This window comes from Phascolarctos cinereus, unplaced genomic scaffold (genome assembly GCF_003287225.1).
Source record: "Phascolarctos cinereus isolate Bilbo 61053 unplaced genomic scaffold, phaCin_HiC Scaffold_9;HRSCAF=440, whole genome shotgun sequence".
NCBI lineage: Eukaryota > Metazoa > Chordata > Mammalia > Diprotodontia > Phascolarctidae > Phascolarctos > Phascolarctos cinereus.
The window spans coordinates 250835695-250863613 of NW_027556402.1; the positions used below are offsets into that span (position 1 = coordinate 250835695).

At 39.2% G+C, this 27919-nt stretch overlaps 2 protein-coding genes across 4 annotated transcripts in view; one reads left to right on the top strand and one right to left on the bottom strand.

Moving 5' to 3' along the window:
• The first annotated feature begins 8020 nt into the window (after window positions 1–8020).
• Window positions 8021–9038, top strand: LOC110200795 (olfactory receptor 4D6). The gene has a single exon (XM_020976195.2). The coding sequence runs from the start codon at window positions 8103–8105 to the stop codon at window positions 9036–9038; it is 936 nt and encodes a 311-aa protein (XP_020831854.1). The 5' UTR covers window positions 8021–8102.
• Window positions 9039–14577: 5539 nt separating this feature from the next.
• Window positions 14578–27919, bottom strand: part of LOC110200684 (butyrophilin subfamily 1 member A1-like) — a 32135-nt gene continuing 18793 nt past the window's right edge. Inside the window, exons 6-9 of one of the 3 annotated variants that reach the window (XM_020976077.2) lie at window positions 24889–24909; window positions 22144–22365; window positions 18386–18412; window positions 14578–16482 (exon numbers count right to left, since the gene is read on the bottom strand). In XM_020976077.2, the coding sequence (XP_020831736.1) occupies window positions 15884–16482; window positions 18386–18412; window positions 22144–22365; window positions 24889–24909 (869 nt within the window). In that variant the 3' untranslated portion in view covers window positions 14578–15883. The remainder of the gene's footprint in view (window positions 16483–18385; window positions 18413–22143; window positions 22366–24888; window positions 24910–27919) is intronic. The other 2 variants (XM_020976078.2, XM_020976079.2) reach the window with 2 other exon arrangements.

Below are 27919 nucleotides of genomic sequence, written 5' to 3' on the forward strand. Positions count from 1 at the left end.
AAATGTTTGGTTCAATTATTGCTTGTTTTGTTGTATCTGGTTTGTGCTGTTGGTTTGCTTTGATTTGTTTTGTTGACTGACTGATTGATAGAATCATCTACTAAGTAATAGAAGGGGTGGAATCTGATGTCCCTACGTTAGTTCAGAGTACCCACACTAATGAAACCACCAGTTCCTAAAAGAGAAGGTGTTTTCTACTTGGTGTTTTCTGGTCTTGTATGGCAAAAGGATGATCAACGATTGCTATCATGGGATCCGAGATCAGAGCTAGAAGGGACCACTTGGTTCTTTTTTTTCAAATACAATCCTATTATGTTTTCTTTATTTTTGAAGGTTCATCAATGCCCTTTATAATCGTACATTAGCCGTTTACTGATACCCATCCCATGCAAATGAATTTCATCTTGCAACAAATGAAAATAGTTCAACCAAAACTGACCCATGTCACCACCAAGTCTGACATCACATTCTGAACCCCGAGAACCCCACCTATCTATTAAGAGTCCAGAGGATACTTTAACATCTCTTCTCCAGGATCAAATTAGACATTGTCATTAATTAGCCTGCTTGTCTTTGCTGATTTTTTTTTTATGTTTTTATCATCGTTATCCACGTTGCTTTCCTAGTTCCCTCTTCATTTTATAGAGAAGGAAAGTGATGCCCAGAGAAATGAAGTGCCTCCCAAAGTTACATAAATAGTGACAATCATGACTACAATCTTTATTTCCTGACTCCTACTCCAGTCCTCTTCTTTTTTTCTTCTTCTTTTTTTGATTGACTATCCAAATGGCTTTATCGAGAGCCCAGATTTACACACCTGGGGATATGAGGCAGTATGACTTTGAAAATATTGTCCAACTCTCTTTTCACTCTGCTCTCCTGCTTCTCTCACATTTTCCAGGAAACTGATCCTGGCGACTCTAAGCTCTGTCTTCATGCTGTCATTCTCAATCTCCTGCTCCAGTTCAGGATTCTCTAGAAGGAAATTAATCAGTAATATCTAGCCCTCCATCCAGAAACAGACATCTCTATGCCATTCTTAAGATGGGGACACTGGCTGTCTTGAGACCACAATGAATGCCTAGGATGTTATACCACCACTCCATTCCTCCAAATAGCCGGAAAAAAATTTTAATAATATTCATCACAATAATGTTTCTAACATAATACTTTATGTTTATGTAATGCTCCAAAGTTGCAGAGTACTTTACATACAAAATCTCATTGGGGTTTTTCCAACAACCCTCTAAGGTAGTACTATCATTATCATTCCTCTTTCATACATGAGAAAATTAATTCTCAAAGAGGTTGATTTGTCAAGTTCACGTAGCCTGTAAGTGTCTGAGATGGTATTTGAGCCCAAGTATTTATTGTTCCAAGTCCAGAACTCTATCCACTCTGCCACATCTCTCATTAGCATCTGAATGTTTACAAAGCGCTTTTCCCCTAAGCCCTTTGAGATAGGTGTTACAGTTAGTATTGTTCTCATTTCACAGATATGAAAACTGAGACTTGATGGTCCCAGAATCAGGAATTCATATATTCAAATAAGCTCTCAGATTTGTATTAGCTGTGTGGCCCTGAGCAAGCCACATGACTGTTCATATCCTCTTCCATAAAATAAGTAGATTGGACTCGATGGCCTGTCAGATCTCTGCCAGCTCTGAAGCTATGGTTCGATTACTTGCCCAGAGTTAACCAACATGAAAGTGTCAAAGCCAGCATTTGAATCTGAGTATATGTTTCCTTCCACCATTCTGCTACACTGTGGAACTGGTTTGAGGTGAGGGCCTAACAAACTGCAGGGAGAAGAGAAAGAAGACTTAAGAGAAACATAATAGCTGGTGACAGGCAATTCAAGGGTTTTCATAGGAAAGAAGGATTAAGCCTTGTTCTGCTTGGCCCTGGAATACAGAACTAGAGTCAACTGGTGTAAGCTACAGAGAAACAGACTTTGGTCCAGCATATAAAACAGCAGCAACAACAACAAAGTGTTCCTAATAACCAAAGCTAACTCACAATGCAATGTGCTGCCTCAGGACCTCAGAGCTGGATAGATCCTTGGAGGCCATCTGGCATCCAACCCCTTCATCTTACAAACGAAAGACCCTGAAGCCCAGAGATGCTGGACTTGCTTCAGGTCACGCAGCTAGTAAGTAAAGAATCAAGGTGCAAACTCAGGTCCCCTGACACCAAATCCATTCTCCTCTTTTTCCCCTGCATCATGCTGCTCTTACATGACGTCCTGTGTCAAATTGTTGGTTTCATGTACAACAAAGGACATCGACAAAGTGATGAGGATTCTGAGGAAGGTGATTCAGATGATAAAAGAACCAAGACCAAATCCTGGCAGATGAGTCAGATTTTAGCTCATGGATTTAGAGCTGGAGGGAAGCTTAGAAATCATCTAGGCCAATACCTTCATCCCATACGTGAGGGAACTGAGACTCAGTGAGATTCAATGATTTGCCCAAGGTCACGCATGTTGTAAATGGCAAAGCTGGGATTCACACATAAGTTCTGTAACTAAATTCTAATGGACTAGTGGGAGCTAATCTCTGTCTCTGTGTCCTTGTCTCTCTGTCTCTGTCTGTCTGTCTCTCTCTCTCTCTCTCTCTGTCTCACTGTTTCTCTCTCTGTGTGTGTCTCTTCCTGCCCCCTCCTCTTCCGTGAATAATGCCAAATTTTTATTGGAGCCTTCTGGAGATGGTGCCTCAACTCAGTGATCTCTACATTTTCCAAGTATGAGGACCCCATTTAATATTGTAACAATTTTTGCAAAGCTCCCACATGATCACAATCATATGATTTTTGTCCATTGATTGAGAAAATGCATTTTAATGAAAAGTTTCTATGATTTCTATCATATTTTTTAATAAATTTGTATTTTATTCGTTATAAGAGGCAGCTATAAACATTTGAAAAAAAAGAATTACATGTGATCATAGCACATGAGTTAGAAGGGACCTCTGAGGTCATCTAGGTCCACCTTGCCCATTTTATAGATGAGTCCCAGAGAAATTAAATGACTTGCCCAAAGTAATTCAGATAACGGGGATAGAGTTGGCATTTGAACTCGGGTCCTATGACCCCATGTTCAGGGCTCTTTTCACTATACCGCAGTGTATGGGAGAAGCACAGTTTTTAACTCTGCCTAACTGTCCTTGATCATGGATTTACATGTGGATTCATGGATCCCTAACAATAACTCTATGACCCCTCAATGGTCCATGATCCACAGATTGGTCACCTTCACCTTGGTCCAGAGAAAGTATTTTCATGGTAGAAGCTTCAAGCATCACAGCAGGCCAGGAAGAGGGATATTTTTACTTGGAAGACTCCCAGTCTCATTCTACTCACTGTGACACCACACAGTAGAAAGAACATTGGATTTATAAACAAAGGATCTATAAACAAAAGGTTCTAATCCCATCTCTGCTACTTTATGATTGTGGATAAGTCATTATTATGTCTCTGGATCTCAGTTTCCTCATCTATAAAATGGGGAGGGCATTCTTGCTCTATCCACTGTACAGAATTATTGTAATGAAGGCGCTTTGTAATTCCAAAGGCCCCAGAGAAGCATGTACAAATATTTTTCAAATATTTGAAGGATTGGCATGGGGAAGAAGGATACTGTGTGGTTCCAGAGGGCAAATCTGGGGAACATTATACATTTTAGTTAGAGGTGGACTTTGGATAAATATAAGGAACAACTTCCTTGCAGGGAAGATTATAGAGAAGTGGAATGGACCGGCTTGTTGGAGTGTCAAGATCCCTATAATAACAGGTGCTCATAAAGAAGCTAGATGACCATTTGTCAGCAATGTTGTGCAGGTGATTCATGTTTTGGGAAAGGTTGGACTCTGGTCCTGCAGGATGGTCCCATACTTATGATGCTGTGATTCTATGATCATAAATATAATCAAAGCTAGCACCGAGGAAAATTGTGATATAGCAAGTAGAGAGAATAGTCTCTGTTCAGAAAAGCTATGTAAGCCTGTCTGTCCTGGAAGCACAGTTATCTTATGTACTGAAAAGCAGACCCCATTATGGCTAAACCCCAGGAGTGGTCAGATCATGAGGGAGGCGATGTGGTACATTGAATAAAGAACTTGGAGAGTTGAAGAGTTGAACCTGAGGCCACCAAACCATTGCTACTTACTATTTTTGTGGCATTGGACGAGTCACCTAAACAACATAGTCTTAGTTTCCTCATTGACAAAATGATGGAGTAGGACTAGACCTCCAAAAATGATGGAGTTGTACCAGACTTCCCAAAATGATGGAGCTGGACTAGACCTCCAAGTTGCCTCGCCAATCTAGAGTTATGATCTATCGTCTATGCCAGAATGTAACCCAATCAAATATTGCTTAAATTCAGATCAATCATGTGGGATTGGGGAGATTTCAAGTGCATAGAGATCATTGGGTGGAATAGGGTAAGAGAACTTGATGTGGTTGAGATCGTGCTGAACATGGAAGCCAAAAAAGCCAACTTTCTATCCCAGCTCTAATATTTGCCAGCTGTGTGGCCATGGATGAGTCACTTAACTTCTCTTCACCTGTGAAATAGGTCTCAGGGCACCTGAACTACCAACTTCATAAGGTTGTCATAAGACCCAAGCTACATCATGAATGATAAAGCGCTCAGCAACCACTAAAGCATGTAAGTGTCCATTATGATTACTGGTAAAGTTGGGCTTTTGCTATAAAGGCAGCTAGGTGATATACAATGGATAGAGCTGAGTTTTGAGTCAATAGTGCTGAGTTCAAACCCTGCCTCAGACATTTATTTAGTTAAGTGCTTTGCAAGCTTAAAGTGCTATATAAATGTTAGCTGTTATTATTATTATTATTATGGGCAGCTAGGTAGTGCAGTGGATAGAGTGCCTGACCTGGAGTCAGGAAGATTTATCTTCCTGAATTAAAGTCCAGCCTCACACAATTAGTAGCTGTTTGACCCTGGGCAAGTCACTTAACCCTATTTGCCTCAGTTTTTGCATCTGTAAAATGAGCCAGAGGAGGAAATGGCAAACCACTCCAGCATCTTTGCCAAGAAAACCCTCAAACGGAGTCACAAAGAGTCAAACACAACTACACAACAAATCTTTATTTTATTTACCCTCCATGCCTTTACTGTTTGGTCTGGAAAACTCTATTCATTATAAATAATTATGTTGATTATAATAATTATGTGGATTTATGTAATCAGTGGAAAGAGCCTTGTCTTCATGATTAAACAACTCACCTGGGTTCAAATCCTGATTCTGCCCATTGACATCTGTGGGAGGGACACTAGACAATTCAGTTGAACACATATTTATTGTTCTAAGCCATATTCCTTCTCTGAGCTTCAGTTTCCTCATCCAAGGAAGAGGCAGACAGACAGAGATAGAGAGAGACAGACAGAGAGACATATAGAGATAGAGAGATCTTCATCATAGGCTCCTGGTTAAATCTAGGGCTTTTCATCCAGAGGTCCCCCTTTGTCCCTCCCTCCTATCATGGTCCACTCATTTATAAACTTGCTCAGATCACAATTAAAATCAGCTTATGTTTATCTGGAGATGAAATCCATTATAAAATGCAGTCATAAAATAAAATTTAAGACTAAGTGATATCAGTTCACTAGGTAGAGATGAGGCAGGGTGGGGGAAAGAAGTCTAGAGGGCATAAATTCACCTCGCCGTAGTTTGGCATCACATTCTGTCCAGGTAGGTGTCTTGAGTGGCTCAGGTAGCTAGATGAGGCTCCAACTGCTAATCATTCTTTTCAGTTTAGGGTAGCTATCTTCTTTCCTTACGATCTACCCTTAGCCTGGCAATCATTCCCCCCAGTCCTCCTCAGTTTCCAGGCTTGCTCCATACCACAGAGCTTCCACCTCCTTTAGTCCTTCTTTCCATCTGTGAAAAATACACTTTCCATTAACCTCCTAGCCAATAAAAGGCTACCTTAGGAAGGACATTGTGAAGCTGTACAGAAAATTGAGGAGGGCGGCCAAGGTGGTGAATAGCCTCAAGTTCATGCTTTGTAAGTTTCCACGAAATAACAGGGTCTATCAAGCAAGAATAAAAGGAGATAATCAAAGGCATGGAGGTGATAGATGTCACATAGATGTAAATTTTAAAGTTCAGTATGAGGAAGAATTTTGTAATAATTTATATAAAGGCAAATTCAGCAAGCATTTATTAGGCACCTACTACGTACCAGGCAGTGTGTAAAGTACTGGGGAGACAAAGAAAGGCAAAAATAGTCCCTGCCCTCAAAAAGCTCACAATCTAATTAGTGGAAGAGACTGTATGCCCACAAGTATACACAAACAAGATTATAGATATAGACAAATTAGAAATAATCAATGGAGGGAGGGCAGTCGAATTAAGGGGGACTTAATTCTAGGTGGCACAGTAGATAGAGTGCTGGGCCTGGAGTCAGGAAGACTCATCTTCCTGAGTTCAAATCAGATTTCAGACTGGCGAATCATTTAACCCTGTTTGTCTCAGTTTCCATATCTGTAAAATGAGTTGGAGAGGAAAATGGCAAATCATTCCAGTATCTGTGCCAAGAAAACCCCAAATGGGGTCATGACAAGTTGGACACAACTGAAATGACCAAACAACAGCAAAAACAAGGAAAGACTTCTTGCATAGGTGGAATTTGAACTGAGACTTTAAGAAAGCCAGGGAAAACAGGAGGTGGAGATGAAGAAGGGGAAAGTTTTAGGCATGAGGACAGTCAGTGAAAGTAGCCAGATTGGGCAATGAACTTTCTTACACAAGGAACAAGGAGGTCAATATCATTGGATTGTAGAGTATGCGGAATGAGCTGTTTGGGGAGGAAGTGGGTTCCCCCTAAATATCGCCACTTTCAGTTAATACTTATGTAGCATGAACTTAAGGCCTTAGAAGTCTTCAAGCAGAGGCTGGCGGTCACTTGCTCATTATGGTGCAGTAGGAATGTGTCTTTCAGGTATAGATTGGACTTGAACTCTGAGGTCTCTTCTAACTCTGAAATCCCATGCTTCTAAATGAGTCTGATCCTTTGCTTCTTTGAGCAAAGAAGTGAAACTTGAAGAGGCAGCTAGGTGGTGCAGTCTGGATAGAGCACTGGCCCTGGGGTCAGGAGGACCTGAGTTCCAATCCGGTCTCAGATCAGACACTTGACACTTACCAGCTGTGTGACCCTGGGCAAGTCACTTAACCCCAATTGCCTTTGCAAAGAAAAAACAAAAAGTGAAACTTTGAATGTCTAAAAGTTGATCTTTCCATGTTCCTCCTCTTACTGTGACTTCATTGTGATCCCAGTGATGGGGTGTGGTGCTTCTCTCCTTAGCACAGATAACCTTTCCTTCCTTCCTCACCTTCAGAAACATTTTCATTATTTATTGTAACCAAAATAACGTAGCATCTTGTAGTTAGATCTCTGGTAATGTCCTCTCTGAATTCGGGCTGCTCCTCAGACAACAGGCATATATGGTGTGTAACTTGAAGCTTTTCCAGCTTGGTAGTACAGTGCACCATTGGTATAGCCTTCAAAAAGCAAGGATTGTTTGCCTTGAAGCCACAGCAGATAATTAGGGGAGGATAACAATGGGCAAACCTCATAACAGGTGGAGGTTAATTCGCAGGTCTTCATCCACAGGCTGTAGTCTCCCATTTGGCTTTTGGAAATCCCCTGTGTCTGTGAACCTCTCATCCCCAAAAGGTGATACAAAGAAGCATGTATTTGGTAATTGACTGAGTAGCATCATTCAAATATGTCCCATAGGCATTCCCAGGTATGTTTCCTGAAAATAAAGAAGTATCATAGCTAGGGAAAGCTTATATCCCACTTTTCCCCAGAAGACACAGAGTGAATGCACAATCTACCTAACTGACAAGATTCTCACTGTTACCCAAACCCCATCATGGCAGTAGGAGACAATTGGCAGGTTTAGAGAAAATCTAAGGGGTGAATCAGCCCCAGTACTTTTTTTTTCTCCTGGGAGCCCAACATATTCTTGGTGCTGCAGAGAATTCCATTAAAAGCCCAATTAAAAATATAATCTTCTAATTCTTACTTGGCTCCTCCCAAGGTGGACCTGAAAGAGAAGCTTCTACACCATGGACTTAGAAAACTATACCCGAGTGACAGAGTTTGTCTTCTTGGAACTTACACAGTTTCGGGAGCTGGAAACTTTCTTGTTTGTGGCATTCCTTGCTGTGTACATAACGATGGTATTGGGGAATGTACTCATTGTGGTCACTGTCACCTGTGAATCTCATCTTCACACACCTATGTACTTCCTCCTCCGGAACAAGTCCATACTGGATATTGTTTTCTCCTCCATTACAGTCCCTAAGTTTTTGGTGGACCTCCTGTCAGAAAGAAAAGCCATCTCTTACAATGGGTGCATGGCCCAGATATTTTTCTTCCATTTTGCCGGTGGGGCAGACATTTTTTTCCTCTCAGTTATGGCGTATGACCGATACCTTGCAATCTCAAAGCCGCTCCACTATGTCTCCATCATGAGAAAGGAAGTATGGGTTGGATTGATTTGGGCTTCATGGGTAGGGGGTGGTTTGCATTCAATTGTCCAGATCATTCTGATCCTCCCCCTCCACTTCTGTGGTCCCAATGTCCTGGATGCTTTCTACTGTGATGTCCCCCAGGTGCTGAAGCTTGCCTGCTCAGACACTTTTACCCTTGAATTGCTGTTAATCTCCAACAATGGCCTGGTGACCTTACTATGGTTCCTACTGCTTCTGGGGTCCTACACAGCTATTTTGGTGATGCTCAGATCACAGAAAGGAGAAGGGAGAACCAAAGTCCTGTCCACCTGTACCTCCCACATCATAGTAGTGACACTACACTTTGTCCCCTGTGTTTACATCTACTGCAGGCCCTTTACCACCCTGCCCATGGATACAACTGTGTCCATCAACAATACTGTCATCACTCCTATGCTCAATCCCATTATCTACACCCTGAGGAACCAAGAAATGAAGTTGGCCACGAGAAAATTGAAAAAACGACTTGTGTCTGCTGAAAGTAATTAAATCATGGTGAGAGATTCAGAGTCAGACTGAGAAGACAAAAACTCATTCATGCATTCAATTACTAAATAACCACTTGTTAAGCACCTACTATGTAATTTTAACTGAAACATACTTAATTTCCTCACACTGCTGTTTTGAGACCAGGGCACCTAGCTCCCACCATTCCTCATACATCAGCACTTTAGCATTCAAGCCTCCTAGAGAATGAGAAGGAGATGAAGAAGAAAAATTGGCAAAAATCTTCATTGTTCAGTTGGACTGCTTGTTAGGGTCTCTGTTGAAAAAGATGATGTGGGAGAAGACAAGCAAAGAATATCACCCAGGTGTGACTGTGGTGTAATCTCTACACGCTGTTTTCCACTATAGAAAATAAGATCCTTAAGGGAAGGAATTGTATTATTTTTGTCTTTGTGTCCTCAGTACCTAGCACAGTGCTTGGAATACAGTAGGTACTTAATAAATGCTTCCTGATTGTTGATTGATTGGTTATTGATTTCATTTTGACATTCAACAATATCTTTTTCTATCATCTGTCTTACCATATATAATCAAGAGGTAACTGCAAGCATTCGTCTTTATGCAGGTTTCAGTATATAAAAAATGCATGACTTCATCATTTTACCATGATTTCACCATAATACCAATGGAGACTGCAACCCTTCTATGCCTTAATAGGTGGGTAAATAAAATATATTCGATAAATATATATGCAATAAAAAATACTCATTACCTGTCTAGATAACCTTACGACAATGTACATCTCCAAATTTTGTTGTTGTTGATGTTCAGTCCTATTCTACTCCTTGTGACCCTGTAGACCAGCTGTCCATGGGGTTTTCTTGGCAAAGATACTGAAGTGGTTTGCCATTTCCTTCTTCAGTTTTATGCAGGTAGGGGTTAAGTGACTTGTCCAGTGTAGGTATCTGAGGTCATATTTGAACTCAGATCTTCCTGACTCCTGGCCTGGTGCTCCGTTCGCTGCGCCATCTAATTGCCCCCATCTTCCAACTTAGCTAGGTTGATCTTCAGGTGACATTCCTCCATTGGAGCCATACTCAAAGCCTTTGTAATTTGGTAGGACCGTACTTTGCTGGTATAGTCTTCGAGAACCCACAGTCTTCTCCATTCACAACAGAAGCAGCTGATGTTTTTCCAATTGTTTTGATTTGACTTTATTCGTATGAAAAGTGTTTTGTAATTGTGTTCATAGAGTTCCTGGATTTGTTTTGGTAGGTAGACTCCTAAATATTTTATAATGTCTATAGTAACTTTAAATGGAATTTCTCTTTCCATCTTTTGCTGTTGGGCTTTGTTAGTATTATGTAGAAATGTCGATGATTTATCTGGGTTTATTTTATAGCCTGCAACTTTGATAACTTGTTTATTATTTCAAGTAATTTTTAATTGATTTTCTAGGATTCCACAAGTATATCATCGTATCATCTGCAAAGAGGGATAGCTTTGTTTCTTCTTTGCCTATTCTAATTCCTTCAATTTCTTTTTCTTCTCTTATTGCTAAAGCTAACATTTCTAGTACAATATTGAATAACAGTGGTGATAATGGTCATCTTATTGGAAATGCTTCTAGTTATCCCCATTGTGTATAATATTTGCTGATGGTTTTAGCTAGATGCTATTTATCATTTTAAGGAAGACTCCATTTATTCCTATGTTCTCTAGTGTTTTTAATAGGAATGGGTGTTGTATTTTGTCAAAGGCTTTTTCTGCATCGATGGAGATAATCATATGATTTCTGTCAGTTTTGTTGTTGATATTGTCAATAATCCTGATAGTTTTCATAATATTGAACCAGTCCTGCATTCCTGGTATAAATCCTACCTAGTCATAGTGTATTATCCTTGAAATAAGTTGCTGTAATACCTTTACTAATATTTGATTTTTAAAAGTTGCCTCTATATTCATTAGGGAAATTGGTCTATAATTTTCTTTCTCTGTCTTGGCTCTTCCCGGTTTAGGTATCAGCACCATATTTGTATAGTAAAAAGAATGTGGTAGGACTCCTTCTTCATCTATTTTGTGAACTTTTCTTTAAGAACAGAGTCTAGGGGCAGCTAGGTGGTGCAGTGGATAGAGCACTGGTCCTGGATTCAGGAAGACCTGAGTTCAAATCCAGCCTCAGACATATAACACTTACTAGCTGTGTGACCCTGGGCAAGTCATTTAATCCCATTGCCTAACAATAACAAACAAAAAGAAACAATAAAAATAAAATAAGAACAGGGCCTGTCTCCTATTTTCCTTTGTATTTCCAGTGCTTAGCACAGCAGTGTAACATACAGTAGATGCTTACAAGTATTTGTTGACTTGACTTACAGATGAGAACACTGAGGCCTTGGGAGGTCAGTGACTTGCCCAAGGTTACATAAGTAGTGAGAGCAGCACTGAGACTTGAACCAGGGTCCCCTGAAAACAGATCCACCACTAGTTTCTTTAGACCACCCAGCCTTGAAGAGGCTTTTTTACCGACTTCGCCACGTACACTAAGAATTGCAAAGCAAGAATGTTTCAATTAGCAGCGAAATTTTACCCAAGGGTGGTACAGAGACAGCCTCGGAGCTTCTCTTCCTGAGTCACTTTGGCTCCAGTGGAAGGAGTGCTGAATTTGGAAGCGGGGCCATCCAGGGGTTCGAATTCTCCCTCTGCTCCACCCATGTGATGTTGGGCATTACTTTCTCTTTCTGGGTCCCAGTTTCCTCATGGACTAGATGAGCTCTAAGGTCCTTGTCAACTCTGAGATTCTGTGATTTCATCAACTAATGAGCAAAATACAGCTCAAAGAGAAGTCACTGTGCATTTTTCTTCAGAGTGTCAGGAATATCATTTGAGGCTCAGGAGCAAGAGGGAGCATGTTTCTCCAAAATAGAGGCCTCAGAGGACAGAGTTTGGTTATGCTGAGCTGAGATTCCCTCAGATGGACTCTGAGAAACTGAATGAGACCAGCTGTCATTGCTTCCAATATAACTTTCCAAACTACTTTTTTTTTTTGGTTAGGCAATGGGGTTAAGTGACTTGCCCAGGGTCACACAGCTAATAAGTGTCAAGTGTCTTAGACCGGATTTGAACTCAGGTCCTCCTGACTCCAGAGCCGGTGCTTTATACACTGTGCTGCCTACCTGCCCCAAACTACTTTCAAAACCAGTCTACCAGATGCAATTAAGTACCATGAGCCTCAGCCACAAAATAATGGCCCATACGTAGAACAGACCTATCTTTACCTGGCCACTCAATCTGACCCAGATGACTGAAATGCACTCGTGGGCCCATCTTTGGCATGGAAGAGTTGTACAGGTGGTCAGGGAGGCACCTCAGTCCAGGGAAAGCCTCTCTCCTACCATTTACATGGTCCTAATCTGCAATATATAAGATGGAGATGAGGTACAAGATGTTGGAGATGAGGTACAAGAAAAAATGTGTGGAGAGAAGAGTCCTGGATCCAAGTCTTGTATTAGTCCATTAAGTTCCTTTGTGAACTTTAAATAAATATTATTTTTACCAGTGCTGGCCCAGAGCCAATTATAAGATCAGCAAGTCTTAAAATCTAGATCTGGAAGGGATCTCACAGGCCATCTAGCCCAAATCTCTTGATTTACAGATAAATAAACTGAGTCCCAGTCTTTTAGCCTCTCTGTCTCAATTCTCTCTCTTATGAAATAAACATATTGATAACCACTAAAAATAGAAAGCCACCTGGGGGTTGAGTTGTCAAGAAAGTCTAATTAGGAAAATTTGAGTTGAAGAACTTTGAAAGGTTAAAAAAAATGTGATATAAATACAAAGGGAGGAAGAAAAGAAGGAGAAATAAGAAAAATGAAAAAGCAAGAAGAGAAGAAAGAGAACAGGAAAATGAGTAGAAAGATGGAATTCCTTCTCGCCTGGATATAATGAGCTAGTCATTGGATGCCAAGAGAACATTTAGTGATCATACAAAAGGACCGTCCAGCACAGAGCCAGTATGTTTGACAAAACCCGATAGTCTGTAAGCATTTCTAGAGCGCTCACTATATAACACACACTGTGCTAAGGGCTGGGTGTATAAGGAAAGGCAAAAAACCTGCCCCTGCCCTCTGTTGGCACAGAGAACGTGTAAATAACTATGTCCATACGAGATATTATAGAGAGCGGATGAAAGGTACTGAAAATGGGGAGGCATTAGCTGCTGGTCACTCAGGTGGATGACAAGGAGAGGAAGAGAGAAAAGAAGAAAATCCCACGTAAGCCATAGGGAGCTTCCACTTTGAATCTGCAGGCTTGTTTCATTTCAATTACACAGAAGACGCTGCCACGCTGGGAACCTCCTACTGTCCTATCCCCCTACTCCCTATTTCCCTACTCCTTGTATGTGTTGTCCCCCCTTTAGACTGTAAGTTCCTTGAGGGCAGGGACTGTCTTTATTAACTGTACTCCTAGTGCTTAGTACGGTGTTTCACACATAAGAGGCGCTTCATAAATATTTACTGGATCGGACGGGATGGGATTGAATAGAATTGGATTGGACTGGGAACATACAGGGTTTTAGGAGAGAATGTGACTGAGAAGGAACGGTCAAATGGGTAGGAGGGGAGACTGGAGAGAACAATGTCAGGAAATGGCCCAAAGATGCAGAGTCCAGAATGAGGGCACAATGAGCCACAGCAAAGTCTGCAGGGAGGGGCAAGAAGGAAGAGGACGGAGAAAAGGCCGTCACAATGCACAACTCAGAGATTGCTGGCAGTCTTGGAGAGAGCAGTTTTGGTGACAAGGTTGGAATGCAGATCACAAAGGGTAAAGCAGAGGGTAGGAGGAGAAGAAATGGAGAAAATGAGCATGTAGTCTTTGTTCAAGAGCAAAGACACAATATGATAACATGAAGGGATGATAGAGTCACATTACAGTTGTTTAAGGGTGATGGACACATGAATACGCTTTTGGTCAGTAAGGAAGGAGCCAGGGAATAGAAAAAGACTGCAGATTAGATCCAAACTCTTCTGCTTGTCATTTAAAGCCATTTTTAAAAGGTTTTGGAGGGGGTTAGGGTCACTGCTTCTCCCTCTGCTTGTCATTCAAAACCTTCACATTCTGGCTGCAGCTCCTCTTTCCAGGCTTAATTTTTATAATTCCCCTGAGTGAGAGCAGAAGTGACCGTCAAAAAGGGAGAAAGAGAGGCTCAGAGCAGCAGAGGTGGGGATCAAGAGCAGTGCTGAGAAGCAGAAGAGGGAAGATGGGAAGCCCAGGTGCAAATCTAGCAGTGAGGACAGTTCAGTGGGGACCAGACCCAGGAGGAGGAGTGTAGTGACATCACAAGAAGACAAAGGAAGTAAGAAATGTCAAAGGAAGGATTATTTCTCGACAGAGGTACTCTGGCCACATGTGGTATGTATGCATATACATATACACATACACATACACATACACATACATGTGTCATACATGCAGGTCCTCTTCCCACTGACTATGGGCATTTACTGTAGCCTCAAAGTGAGCAGTGTCAATTGAATGGAATCCAGACAGAAAAAGATAAATTGTATGAGACAAGACAAAATAGAGGAAAGGAGCACATGCCCCAGATTTATTGCGGGTGGGGGGAAGAGTCATATTGCTGTTTAACATTATTGCTAGTTTTTGCAAATACATTCAATGCAACTATAAAACTTTTTGAACAGACAGTCCTGTTTTTATTTTGACAATACCGTCAGGCTGTATTCCTAACAATAGAATTACTGGATCAAAAGCAAGGACTATTTTTGTAAACTTTATTGTGCACTGTCAGATAACTGTCCAGAAAGATTCTACATCTTTGCTAGTGCAATTGCACAGGTTTATGATGTAGATGATGATGATCTCACACGACCTGGACACCAACTCAAAAGTGTACCTGATATATGTGAATGTGTCAGTTACTCATAATTCTGGGTGGCAAGAGTTCTAGCTAGTTATGGTAACCGGCCAATATTTCCCATAAAAATAAACCACCCTTCTTCCTGGCAAATTTGAAAGGGTTCCTTGGCCCATGGGCTATTGTATCTGATGTATATCTGCATTTTAAGGCCATTGTTAAAAATCTATAAGGCAAATAGAACTGTTGCAGAAAAGGTACACTAGGAATTCTCATGGTACTGAAACAAACAAAAGTAGAAGAGGCTATGAGGATGTTGTTGTTGTTGTTTATGTTTTGTTTTCAAAGAGGACCATTGGCATGTCATGTTTTGGCTTGAGAGTGAATTGGATTTAAGTGAGGCAGAGCTGCACAAAGTCAGTCATCAGTGTCACTGTGTCTTCCACAGTCATCGAAGTCTAGTGGCAAGACAAAAGGCAAGATGACTGACGATGGCCCAGAATGCAGCAGATGACCTTGGCGTTTTTGATGTCTGGCCAAGCTCCAAGTGCTCCACAGGGCCTGCGTCACCTGCCTTCATGACCATTGGAACAAATTGTTCTCATCCACCCATTCCACCAGGGGTAGTCTTTATATGCTTGGGATAGACATCTCCCTAACTTACTTACAGTTCTGAGTCCTGTCGGTTACCCTCAACCTGGTTTAGCCCATTTGCCAAGAAGGTTTTACCAGATGGTGGATGCTACAGCTTCTTGGAACTATGGGTGAGAGTTGGGTGACAGGTGGACACTACAGGTGAGTAAATAGCCCTGGAAAGGGTTTAGCAAATCCTCAAACCAAATGGAGCAGAGAAGGTGTGCATAGGAATGGAGAAGGGCATGTGGGAGAAATCTCAAAACGTGCACAAGGAACATTCCTAAAGATTCAGTGTCCTCCAAGAGAGATGAAAGGTAAGTACATTTGTACTGAGAGCTGTGGAGAAGATGGCTTCTCCTCAAGAACCCATAGCTGCTTACTCAAAACAATTTCCAGGCTCTTGTGTGGTTTTAGGAAGTTGGGAAGGCTTGAGAGTTGCCTGACTTTGGGATGGGATAGTGATAGGGACAATGTTTTCCCATATAGAGAGGGGGCCAGGGCAGATGCATGGCCGTAGGGCCCCATTAAAGGTGTCCTGGAAGGTGTAGATATGTGTACCATCAGTCACATTGTAGAAAGAGATCTGGCCTGCTTCATAGTCCAGGAAAATCCCCACAATCTTAGGGGCCACTACCAAGTGGAGACGGGTCTGAGGGCTAGAGAGGGCCCAGTACTCATTCCCTTTCTTCAGAGAGATAGTCCAGAACCCAGCTTCTGGTGTGACCTGGACCCCCCCTTTTCTGCAGACTGAGTTTTTACAGAGTCCCAAGGTCCACTTCATCTTATCTTCTACCTGCACCTCCCAGTAGAATTTCCCTGAAATGAATCTCTCCTTGCCCAGCACACAGACTGGGGTTTCAAAGCGCTCGGCACTCTTAGTTTTCTTTAGTTTCTGAGAACAGGAAAAGACACTTTTGCCATCCATTCGAGGAAGAAGGTAAGGATGAGCTGTGTCTGCATCCAAAGTGACATCCACTGCAAAGAAATGTACAGGTTCAGTCCCAGGGTTAGAAACAAAAGCCTACTGCCATGCTCTAATCACTTCTGTGATGTGCATTGTTAAATGATACTTCATTTCTTGATGCTTTCTTAGAATACATGTCCCAGCTGCTATTCTAAACCACTTCCAAGCTCAAGGCACCAAGTTCTCCCCAAAACACACATGTACACATTGAGCCAATGACTTCCCCCCAATTTTGCTGAGAAATACAAGGCCATATGGCTGAACTTCTTTCATCTTCCCTCTTTTTTTCTTCAGTATATTTTTGTCTTTTCACTCACCCTGTCACCATTCTCCCTAACTCAGAAGGATAAGTCTGTTTTCCGTCTTCAAGTTTAGTACCCCATTACTTTAAACACACACACACACACACACACACACACACACACAAGCAAGTAATAGCTGGCTTTAAGGTTTGCAAAGTACTTTACAAATATTATGTCATTTTATCTACACAACAACCTTAAGAGGTCGGTGCTATTATTGTCCCCATTTTGCATTTGAGGAAACTGAGGCAAGTCAGTTAATTGACTTGCCTCTGGTCACACAGCTAATTTCTGAAACCAAATTTGAACTCAGTCTTGCTGAGTCCAGTGTGCCCCCTAGCTGCTGGATCTATTGTGTTTCTGTTGTAAAATAGTTACACTTCCTTGAAGTCATGCCTCCATATACATTCTAGTTTAGGGCTATTTTTACTATGTTGGGAAGGAACAGTTAGAAAGATAGGAGGAAAACAGCAGGGGAAAGAGATTGTCAGATAATAATATAGTGTCACAGAGTCCAAAAGAAGAGTTTCAAGGAGAAGGGATGTATAAAATAGAGTCAAACAAAATAATAAAATTCTTTGCAAACCTTAAAAGACTATATAAATATGACCTATTATTCACAGAAGCTCAGTTAGAAGGACTTGAGGCCTTTCACTATAATATGTGACTGAAAGAGAATGTACTATACATGAAAATGTTCATTAAGCTGTCAGTCAATTAACAAACACGGATTAAATGCTTACTTTGTGCCAAATTATACTAAGTTCTAGATTCAGTCTTTAAATCAAGCTATAAGCATTTATTAATCAACTACTATATACCAGTCATTATGTTGGAAGGGACTTTAGAAGCCGTTTTGTTCACCAGTCCCCACTTTTTATAGATGAGGCCACAGAGGCCCAGAGAGGTGGAGTGACTTTCACAAGGTTGCAAAGGTGGACAGAGGGAGAACTTTAACTCAAGTCCTCTGACCCCCAAAGTCAGTATTCTTTTCACTCTACTATGTTGTCCTAACTTCAGGCCATCATTCTGCCTTATAACTGTCTGTAGTTGTCAAGCTTTTCTTTACCTTTTATTTGTTTGACCCACTGTTCCTCCTTCTGCTTTCTGGGCCCAAGCAGAATAATTATAATCCCCATTTCACATGGCTACTTTTTGAATACTTGAGTAACTGAAATATTCTCATTTGTAAAAAATAATGATCATAATAGCTTGGATTTGCATAACACCTACTCTTTGTCAAGCATTGTTCTAGGTGCTTTACAATTATCATTTCATTTGATCCTCACAACAACCTTGGAAGGCAGGTGATTCCAGTTGTGATCTCCATTCTACAGTTGAGGATAATGAGGCAAACAGGCTAAGTGACTTTCCCAAGGTCATGCTCCAGATGTAGGCTGACCAGAGCAAAGTACAGTGGGGCTAATCAACTCCCTAGTCCTGGGTATTACTTAAGCCTCTTTCAATGAAGATTTAGATGATATTAGATTTCTTGACTGTCATCCAATACTGTTAGGTTAAATGAAGCTTGCAGTCCAGTATAATCTCAAATCTAATTCAAAGACATTTTCTGCTCCCCACAGACTCTGCTTATAACCTCTTCAGTGATTACCTCTGTGTTTCTGGGCAGATTGTAAGTCTGAAATCAAACAAACGAAAAAAAGAAATAAGATTAAAATTCTAACACAAGATATAGAGGCACAGCTTGGCTGCAGCCATAGGGACTGGTGACCACTCTCCACCCTTTACCTAGTCATTAATGATTGGCCAGACTCAGCTCTGGACCATCCTGAGCTCTATTTAGAAGATTAGGATCCCTATTGTCATATTCTTTAGCTCATTAGTAAGCCCCCACCCTGGCAATCTGGAGATTATGTTAATTACAATAAAAGTTATAATTCATGACTAGATTTCCCCCCAAAAGAGAAGCAATTAACAAATATACTCAAAGCACAAATACAATAAGATATCTTATAGGAAATTTGCTCCTGACAAAAGCAATAAAACCATGAAGATCATACTGCACACCGACAGAATGATAAGAACAGAGTTTAGTAACTTTAACTAGTGTAGTTTGTGGTTGGTTTTTTTTTTTTTGGAAAGTTGGTAGTTAAGCTTCATTGGTGTAAAAAGCAATTTTTGCAAGGCTTTTAACTAATCATTTTCCATTTTGCATCTCTGACATTGTCTCATTAAACATCCAAATTTATTTTACTTTCTGGTGGTCTTTCCATCAAAGATATTTCCCTTTCTTCAGACCCACTCTTGACCATGCTGCTATTACAATCATTCTGGTATACACTTTTGCCAATTCTCACAGACTTCCCAACATTTCAACTTCACAATGTCACTTATTCAAGGAAAGGAACACCAGAAGACAGTCAGAGGTAGCCAGTCACCTGAGCTAAAGTTCACCTGATTGAGTCCCCCTGCATTGATTGCTATGTAAGCTGCTATAACACTAGTATAGGGAGGGACTTTAGGGGCCAAATGGGAAGACAGGACTTTGTCCTTTCCCCACCTCACACTAGAATAACATTTAATCACCTGCTGAATTGCAGCCAAGAGGGAGCAAACAGGAAGCTGTGTTTTCTTTTGAAAGGTGCCCTAAGTCCTCAGATCTTCCTGCTTAGTAGCCAATTAGGGGATCCTCAGTCATCAGTTGTTTATGGATTAAAGTCAAGCCCTCAGATTTCCTCATGATCGACTAGGAGCAGGGAAAGAATATTTGTACATGCTGCAAGGAATGCTCTTTATATAGATCAATTGACCCATGGCATACTGTTAATTGTAGACTATATTCTCTTGACTCTGAGACATCCATGACTCCAAACTCTATAAGATTTAGAATTGAAAGGGATCTTAAAAATCATCAAGGTAAGCCTTATTTTACATATGACGAATCCAAGGCTCAGAGCAGTGAGGTGACTTCTCTAAGGTCACACAATATGTGGGAGACTGGTGGACAAAACTGCTAATCGGCTGAATGACTGATGTTCTTTGCCACTTTCTCCACTAACTTATCTGCCTAGTGTCTCCATTCTCTCCTATTTTCATTCTCTCCCTATCTACCCATTGCTTCCCCATCATTTTAAAATCTTCAAATGTTCCTTCCATTTATTCTTTTTTCTAAATTCAATACTTTTTCCACTATTTAAAAAAATGCTAATGTATTGATACACCAAAAAAAACCCACTTCCAAATCCTTCTCTCTCAAGAATTAAATATTTTGCTTGTCTATTATTAATATTTTTAATGGAAGTACTTTAAATTTAGTAGTATGGTACTAACATCTATAGCCAACTTTTCTTACCTTCAAATGGCTAGTGACTTTGTTTACCTTGTGATCATTGCATTTTTTTATCTGCTTTCTTTATTCATTATTTCATGCAGTTTCTCTAAATTCTTCATTTATCTTCCTTTTTACATAGCAGTGTTATTCTATTACATTGAGCTACAACAGTTCCTCAGCCATTCTTCAAGTGTTAGAAACATATTTTGTTATCACAAATATTGCTGCTACAAAAACCTTGATATGGTCATTTCTTGCTCTCAGTAGACTCATTAGTGAAGTCTCTGAGTCAAGTGGTTATGGACAATTGAATAACTTTCCTTGAATAATTCCAAATTGCTTTCCAGAAGAGGTGGAACACAGTCACAACTCTTCCACTGTTTAATTATGATTCCTGTCTTCCTACAGACTCTCCAATGAAGAATTTTCCTCTTTGCTAACTACGTGGCCTTAAGGTGATGCATAGTGGTCTTTCAGTTTGTACTTCTCTTATTACTATTGCTTTTAAACATTTTTCAGATAATTGATGCTAGCTGGTATTTCTTCTTTTGAAAACTTTTTGTTTATATCCTTTATTTGTCTATATGAGATAGCTTATCAATTTGTATCAATTCCTCATAGATTTTGTACGTTAGACATTTTTCAGATATACCAAACAAAAAGCTTCTTTTGAAACCATATTTTTTCTTCTGATTCTAGTCACAATGATTTTCTTTGTGTGAAAAAAAATGAGTTTGTCTCTTATTTTTATGTTCTATAAAGTCTACTTATGAATTTTTCCCTCTCAAAAACTTAAAAGTTATATAACCTTTCATTTTTCTCTATACTACATAAATATTATTTATATATTGTTAGTATGTTAATAAGGCATACTGTGTTGATCTAAAGATATTTTTCTCCAGATACATTTCCTGTTTCTCACAAATTTGTGGTAAACAAAAAAACATAGTTTGTGTTCTTATAATAATTTTTAAGAAAGTTTGAGAACCACTATTTATAGTAATGTCATTTTTCTTATCCTGGCAAAGCCCAATCCTAAAGATTGAATAGCTCCCAAATTTTTAGTGTTCTTCTTTTATTTCTTATATCTTATATCTTCTTTTATTTCTATAAAATGCTTTTTGGTTGCATTTATATAATCTTCATGTATCTTAGTACACTTTTTAATTACATAGAATTTTTGTCCTATCTCTTCCCACTGGGTTTTGTTAGTAATATATAGAAAGACATGATTAGTTTAGATTGACATGTTGCCTAGAACTTAGTAGGGCTTAATAAATGTTCTTTGATTAATTGATTTTGTATCTACGATACTTTTTTTGAAGTTTTCGATCATTTTGGCTTTTTCCTTGATTCTTTGTTTCTCTAGAATCCATAAAGAGGTCATTTTTACATCTTCTTTGACTGTCCTGATTCCATTGTTATTTTTTTCTGTTTGCATAAAAATAGCATTTCTAGAACTAAATGAAATAATGATAGAAAGAGTGGGCATCCTTGTATCATCTCTGATCTCACTGGGAATGCTTCTAGTATTTATGTGTTACAAATTATGTTAGTGTTTGGTTTTACATACTTATATAATTGTGAGATCTTTAAATTTTTGTGCTTTTGGATGATTTTCTCTAAAAGGATTTTTGAGTGTCTTAATAATTCATAACAAAATTAATTTCTATTGTGCTTGCTATTAATATGATTATGTTTTCAGTTTCCCTAGATTTGAATCATCCTTGTATTTCTGGCATAAATCCAACTTGGTAAGTATAAATAATTTCTTGAATACACAGCTATAGCCTCTTTTGTCTTATTTTAATTAGTATTCTTATAGTAATGTTCATTTCTGATATAGTTCTACTTTTGGGGGGCTACTTTATCTTTGCCTGGTCTGTATATCAGGACAATAAATTTGTGTTATAGAAGGAGTTTCATAAAATGCCTTCTCTTTTTTTTTTAGTCCATGTAACTTAGGAATGATTTATTTTTATAGTGTTCAACAGAATTCAATTTTAAATTCATCTCAACTCTTCCTGATTGCAGAAAAGGAAGAGAGATGTCATTCCCTTCTGCCCCAGACTCCTAACCTGGCTTCTTCAAGATATCAGGAGATGGAGAGAGATTCCATTCCACTTCCTTCTGGTCTCCTGGTTGGGCCTCTTCATGATGGCCAAGAAGAGAGATCGATGCTATTCCTCTTTGCTCCTTCTGCATATCTCCTGGACTAGCCTGCTCCTGCGTGCATGGAAGGAGAAAAGTGCCATCCCATCCTGCTCCCTCCAATGGTCTCCTGGCCTGTCCTGGACAGCCTGCAAGGGAAAAAAAAAAACAATCCATCTGTTTCCCCCACTAGTCCCCTCCCCTACGCTGACTGATGCCCTAAGAGGATTCTACTCTGAAGGAAAACTCCGAGGAATATTGATAATCTAACTGAACTAATTTATCAATGATTAATAAGCATCCACCCTATCACATACTCTTCTCTTCCTAGTGATTCTGAACCGGAGACTATAATCATTCAAATCTCATTCTCCATCACCCACACTCCACTCCCTTATTCCCATCATCCTTAACCCAACTCCCACAACATTTCATTCTAAAACTACAAAACCCTTTCACTGTGCTCTCTAGAATGCTTGTTCCATAGGTAACAAATGTGCTTTCATTTTAAAACTTTTCCTTTCACACTCCTTCCACATTTTTGTCTCCCACAGAAAAAATGGCTCCCTCCTTATTACAGTTTTCTTGGTCTCCCTTTCCAGCACTGGAAACACATTTCCTTCATTTGTCCAACTCACTGGTTGAGGTGGGACAGTTAGAATACTAATTGTTCCCCACTGCCATGTCCAGGCTATCCTCCACGACCACTCTCAATAACTTCTCCCTTTTAGGTTCACTCAGTCCAGATTTACCATGCAAGAAAATTCTGTTTATTGGCCTCCAGGACACTTTCCTTCTTTTTGCAATCAGTTCAGTGACTGCCTTACCCTCCTTCCTGTCTCGCCAACTCTTGCCCTCATAATATAGGACTTCAACATACATATTGATATTCCCTCAAATATTGAGGGAGTATTCACCCTAACCTCCCAGTTCTTCAATATTCTCATTTCACAGGACCTACTTCCCCACCCTACCTCAGCTACACAAAAATGATCATACCCTTCATCTTGCTGTCACCCATGAATGTACCACTTCTATGTTTATAACCTCTGAAATTCCCTTATCAGATCACAAGCAATGGTTATTCCACCTCTCCCTCTGCCCCAAAACCCCAAACCTCATTGTTCATTCTCCCCGTGACCTTCAATCCTTCTATGCCTTGGTTTTTTCCAAGGCCATCACCCCTGCATTGGCTAAATTCTCCTCCTTTCTCAATCTTGACCCCTGGTGATTTAGTTTAACTCTACATGGTCTTTTTCTCATTTATTCTTTGTATACTTATCCTCTCAAGGACCTTGCCCTGTCTAACCTCAACAATGGATTATTCCTACCATCCACAGCCTTTGCTCCTGCTCATGTGCTGGGGGAGAAAAGCCGGAGAAAAATAATATAATTGTGCTGACTAGATCCGCTACAAATTTATGTTACATAACCTCAACTGGGCCCTCACTGCTACATGGCAATCTCTCTACACCTCCTTAATAAACTCACTGTATCACTGACCACAGCAGCTGTTTCAAACTTTTTCCGTTGACTGCCAGACTTTCCACATCTCCCTTTCCCCCCACCTCACCTGCGAATTTTGCCTGTAAAAAGTGAGGCCATTCACAGAGTTCCCTTTTCTCTCTTCTTCTCATATGACTTAGATGCCTTTCCCAACTATCTCCTCCTTCACCCCTGTCTCACATGAAGAGGCAGACTTTCTCCTTGCCAAGGAAAACCCCTCTATAATTACAAATAATTCCATTCCATCTTTTTCTCCAACAGATTACTCCCTCTACCATTCCCACTCCCTCACTTACCTTCAATCTCTTCCTGCTTACTGGCTGCTTCTCTACCATCTACAAACACGTTCATGTCTCCTCAAAACAACCTCACTTCATCCATTCATCTCCACTAGCTAACATCTCATATCTCTCTTCCCTTTTGTGGAACTTAATAAATATTTTTGGACTGACTGAACTTGAAATATTTTCTTGGAGAAATTACTTAGCTTGATTTCACTTTCTGATGTATGAATATTTGAGCTCTCTATTACAAATTCCTGTTCATTTTTATATTTTGCATTTTTCCAAATTGTCATCTATTTCAGGTAAATCTTCCATTTTGTTGGGATATAATTTAGTACTATAGTTTCTAATAATTTTCTTTATACCTTCTCAGTTGGTTTAGAAATTCTCCCTCTTTATTATTGATCTTGGCAATTAGTTTCCATCTCTCTCTTTAAAAGAAATAAAATTATCAAATTATTCACAGATCATAATGATCTCAAGAAAACAGATGTTTGTTTTATCTAACATTTTAATGGTCATTTTGTTTTCAATATTATTTTTCTTGTGTTTTGTTTGGGGTTTATAAATTTGTTAATTTTTTAACTGTTTGCTCTTTCTTTCTTTTGACAATAAGGATGTTAAGATTTATAAAGTTTCCTCTAAGACATGCCTAAGCTACATCCCTTAAATATTAGTATGTTGATTCATCGTCATTATTTCACTCAATAAAATTGTTTGTTGTTTGTGTGATCTATTCTTTGATCCACTCATTTAGGGATACAACCATTTTGTCTCTAGTTTTCTTTTCTCCAAAATCTATAACATAGTGAAATGATCATTATCCAGTGGTATGTCATATCACTTTATATATTGGATTATGAACAAGAAAGTATAACTCACCAAGATCACCTTTAAGAGTGCCTATAAAAATAAAAGTGAGAAAAATTGTCATTATCCTTTTTTTATATTATGGCCACCTCATTTGCTTTTCTGTTTTCTCAAGTATCCAAATTAACTAATATAAATGAATACACAAGGGACTCAGAGTTAGAAGACCTGATTATTATTATGTTTGGTTCACCTACAAATTCTCCTTGTGATCTTTAGTATGTCGCTTCCCTTGTCTGGGCCTCAGTTTCTCCATTTGTAACATAAGAAGATATTGGATGAGATAATCTCTTATACTCTTCATACTTCTTACAATGGATGAATCCATCTCAATTCTAATTCTTAACAACTTTGTGACCTGGAAAGTAATTTAATCTCTCTATGCCTCTCTTTTCTCCTCTATGAAGTTAGTGGATTGGTCTAAATGGCCTCTAAGGTCTCCAATAACTTTCAATTTGTAATCCTTTGATAAGGCAACTTCTACTGGATGCCTGTCTTCTAAGTCACTTCCCAATCATCAATTTTTTTCTCTAAATTTGAATATCTTTTAAACTATTGCCACACTGTGCTTTGTCACAGGTAAAATGAGGGGACTGGACTAGATCCTTAGTCTCTTTAAGATCTAAATCTATAACCCTTTGTTCCTTCTTCCTCCATGTTGCCTAGGAATTATTGTTCTCTAAATGTCTAATAAAATTCCATTTTAAATAAATCCAGGCTAGAAGAGTTTTCTTCAGGAATTCCTCAAGCTTGGTTTCTCTTTCAGATATTTGGCTATTTAGAGCCTTTATTTTCTATTTTGCTAATTTTTATATTTCATATTGTTCTACATATTCATCCACTTCACATACATTTTCAGTTTTAGTCATTTCTTGTATTTAGCTAAATGATTAAGTATATTAGTTAGATGATTTTTTCAACTTTATCTCTCCATTGAAACTCTCAAAATGGCTACTTCTGGGCTTGCCTTCGTGTTTCTTGTTTTGTTGGTTGTCTATGGGGTTTTTTGAAGTTTATGTTGAGTTTTTTTTTCCTGATATGAGTCTTCAGAGGTATGACGCTTTCAACCATGTCTCAGTAATGTTGATATGCCTCACTGTTATCTTTTTCTTCTTTCTAGGATAAAATATAAAGTCCTTCTGGGGGCATTTAAAGCTCTTCATAACCTATCCCCCCATCTTATTATGTGTTACTCTCCTCCATCTCTCTATAATACACATATAATGATTTACATGCTATTTCTTGAGCATGACTCTCCATCTTTATATCCCCAGCACTTAGCACAGTGCCTGGCATATGGTAGGCTCTTAAATGTTTGTTGACTCACTGTCTGACTGACCCACTCAATTTTTAAGATGGCAATCTTTTGACTCCTTCAGGACTTTCTTTTTTTCTGAAAGCAACAACACAAAGAGATGAGAATTTTTCCATAGCATCTAGTCTCCCCATTTATATTTGTATAATGATGGTGAAAATATGTAACTCACCAAGTTTATCTTTAAAAGTATCTGGGGGGCAGGGGCACCTAGGTGGTGCAGTGGATAGATCACTGGCCCTAGAGTCAGGAGGACCTGACTTCAAATCCAGCCTCAAAGATTTAACTCTCACTGGCTTGTGTGGCTCTGGGAAAGTCACTTAACCCCAATTGCCTCACACCAAAAAAAAAAAAAAGGTATGTGGCGGGGGGAGGGAGGAGAAAGAAGGAGGTAGTCAGCTCTTGATTTTACACTGGTTTCTAGATCTGATTCTCCTTCAAAGACCTTGAACTGTTCCTCTGTGCTTCTGGAAATGAATTTATCTAAATTCTGCCACTCTGTGACCTTAGGAAAGTCACCTTTCTTGGCTTCATTTTCTTCATCTATTCAATTTTTGAATTGAACCAGATGGTGGCTTAGATCCTTCATCACTAAATTTAATTAATTATACTTTCCCTGCTTTTGAAGTGTTTTTTTCAGTCACACATTTTTTAATTTTTTTTTACATTTTTCTTAATTTATTGATAAATTTTGCTTTGACAAAATTAGTGCTTCTGAAAAATGCCCAAGTCTACTCCTCAGTTAAAAAAGAAAAAGGTTATTGATTTCTAACCAAAAGAAATCCTATTCTTTTAACTTTGATAGGTGATAATACCAAACCAATATTGTCCATTGAATTTTATCAGAATTTTGTTGACTCTTCTAGTTGCAAAGAGAGAGAGGGCACCTCTACGTTTCCTTCTTTGATGCACATAATGCTGTCAGAATTATCCTGCATGTCAGTATAAATGAGAAGTCACTTATTACCTTCTACATATTCTTTCTTCCTCCTCTCCCTGTTCTGTGTATGTGGAAAGACTCATGTTAGTTGGCATTTTTAAAGTTGAGAATTCCTATAAATGAAAATGACTAAGTTTGGCCCAAGAAAAGAAATACAAAAAGATTCCTCCCTAGCCCTTCTTTGCAGAGGAGGGTGGCCATGGATGTAGAACACTGTGTATTAAATTAAACATTGATGTGCTCATTAAGTTTTATTGAATCTTTTCCTCCTTTTTTAAAAAATTCTTTATTATGAGGCAGTTAGGTAGTAAATTAAAATTCATATAAGGAGAAAAAAAGAAAACACAAACTTAAAAAAAAAAACTAGAATACCACCAAAGCAAATAACACCAAAGTGAGCTCAGAAGTTGACATTTTGAAAAGAAAAACAAAATCAACAGAGAGATAAGGTTGGAAAGATAATGAATGAGCTAATAAATACAACTCCTGACCTAGAGTCAGACAGGTTTGAGTTAAAATATGGCTTCAGATATTTCCTAGCTGTGTGACCCTGGAAAAATCACTTAATTTCTATCGGCCTCAATTTCCTCATCTGTAAAATAGAGGTAATGATAACACTTACCTCACATGGTTGTTGTGAGAATAAAGTGAGCTGATATTTGTAAAGTACTTTGAAAACCGTAGGGTTCTAGCTTATAAGAGGTAGTTATTGTAAGTTCAAGCTATTATAAGACCACCTGGGAAGGGGTGGAGGAAGAGAAACAGTGGGGAATATAAATGATGTAAAA

Bases quoted from the DNA above. Each gene is read 5' to 3' on its own strand.
- LOC110200795 (XM_020976195.2), top strand. From the start codon at position 8,103: ATGGACTTAGAAAACTATACCCGAGTGACAGAGTTTGTCTTCTTGGAA.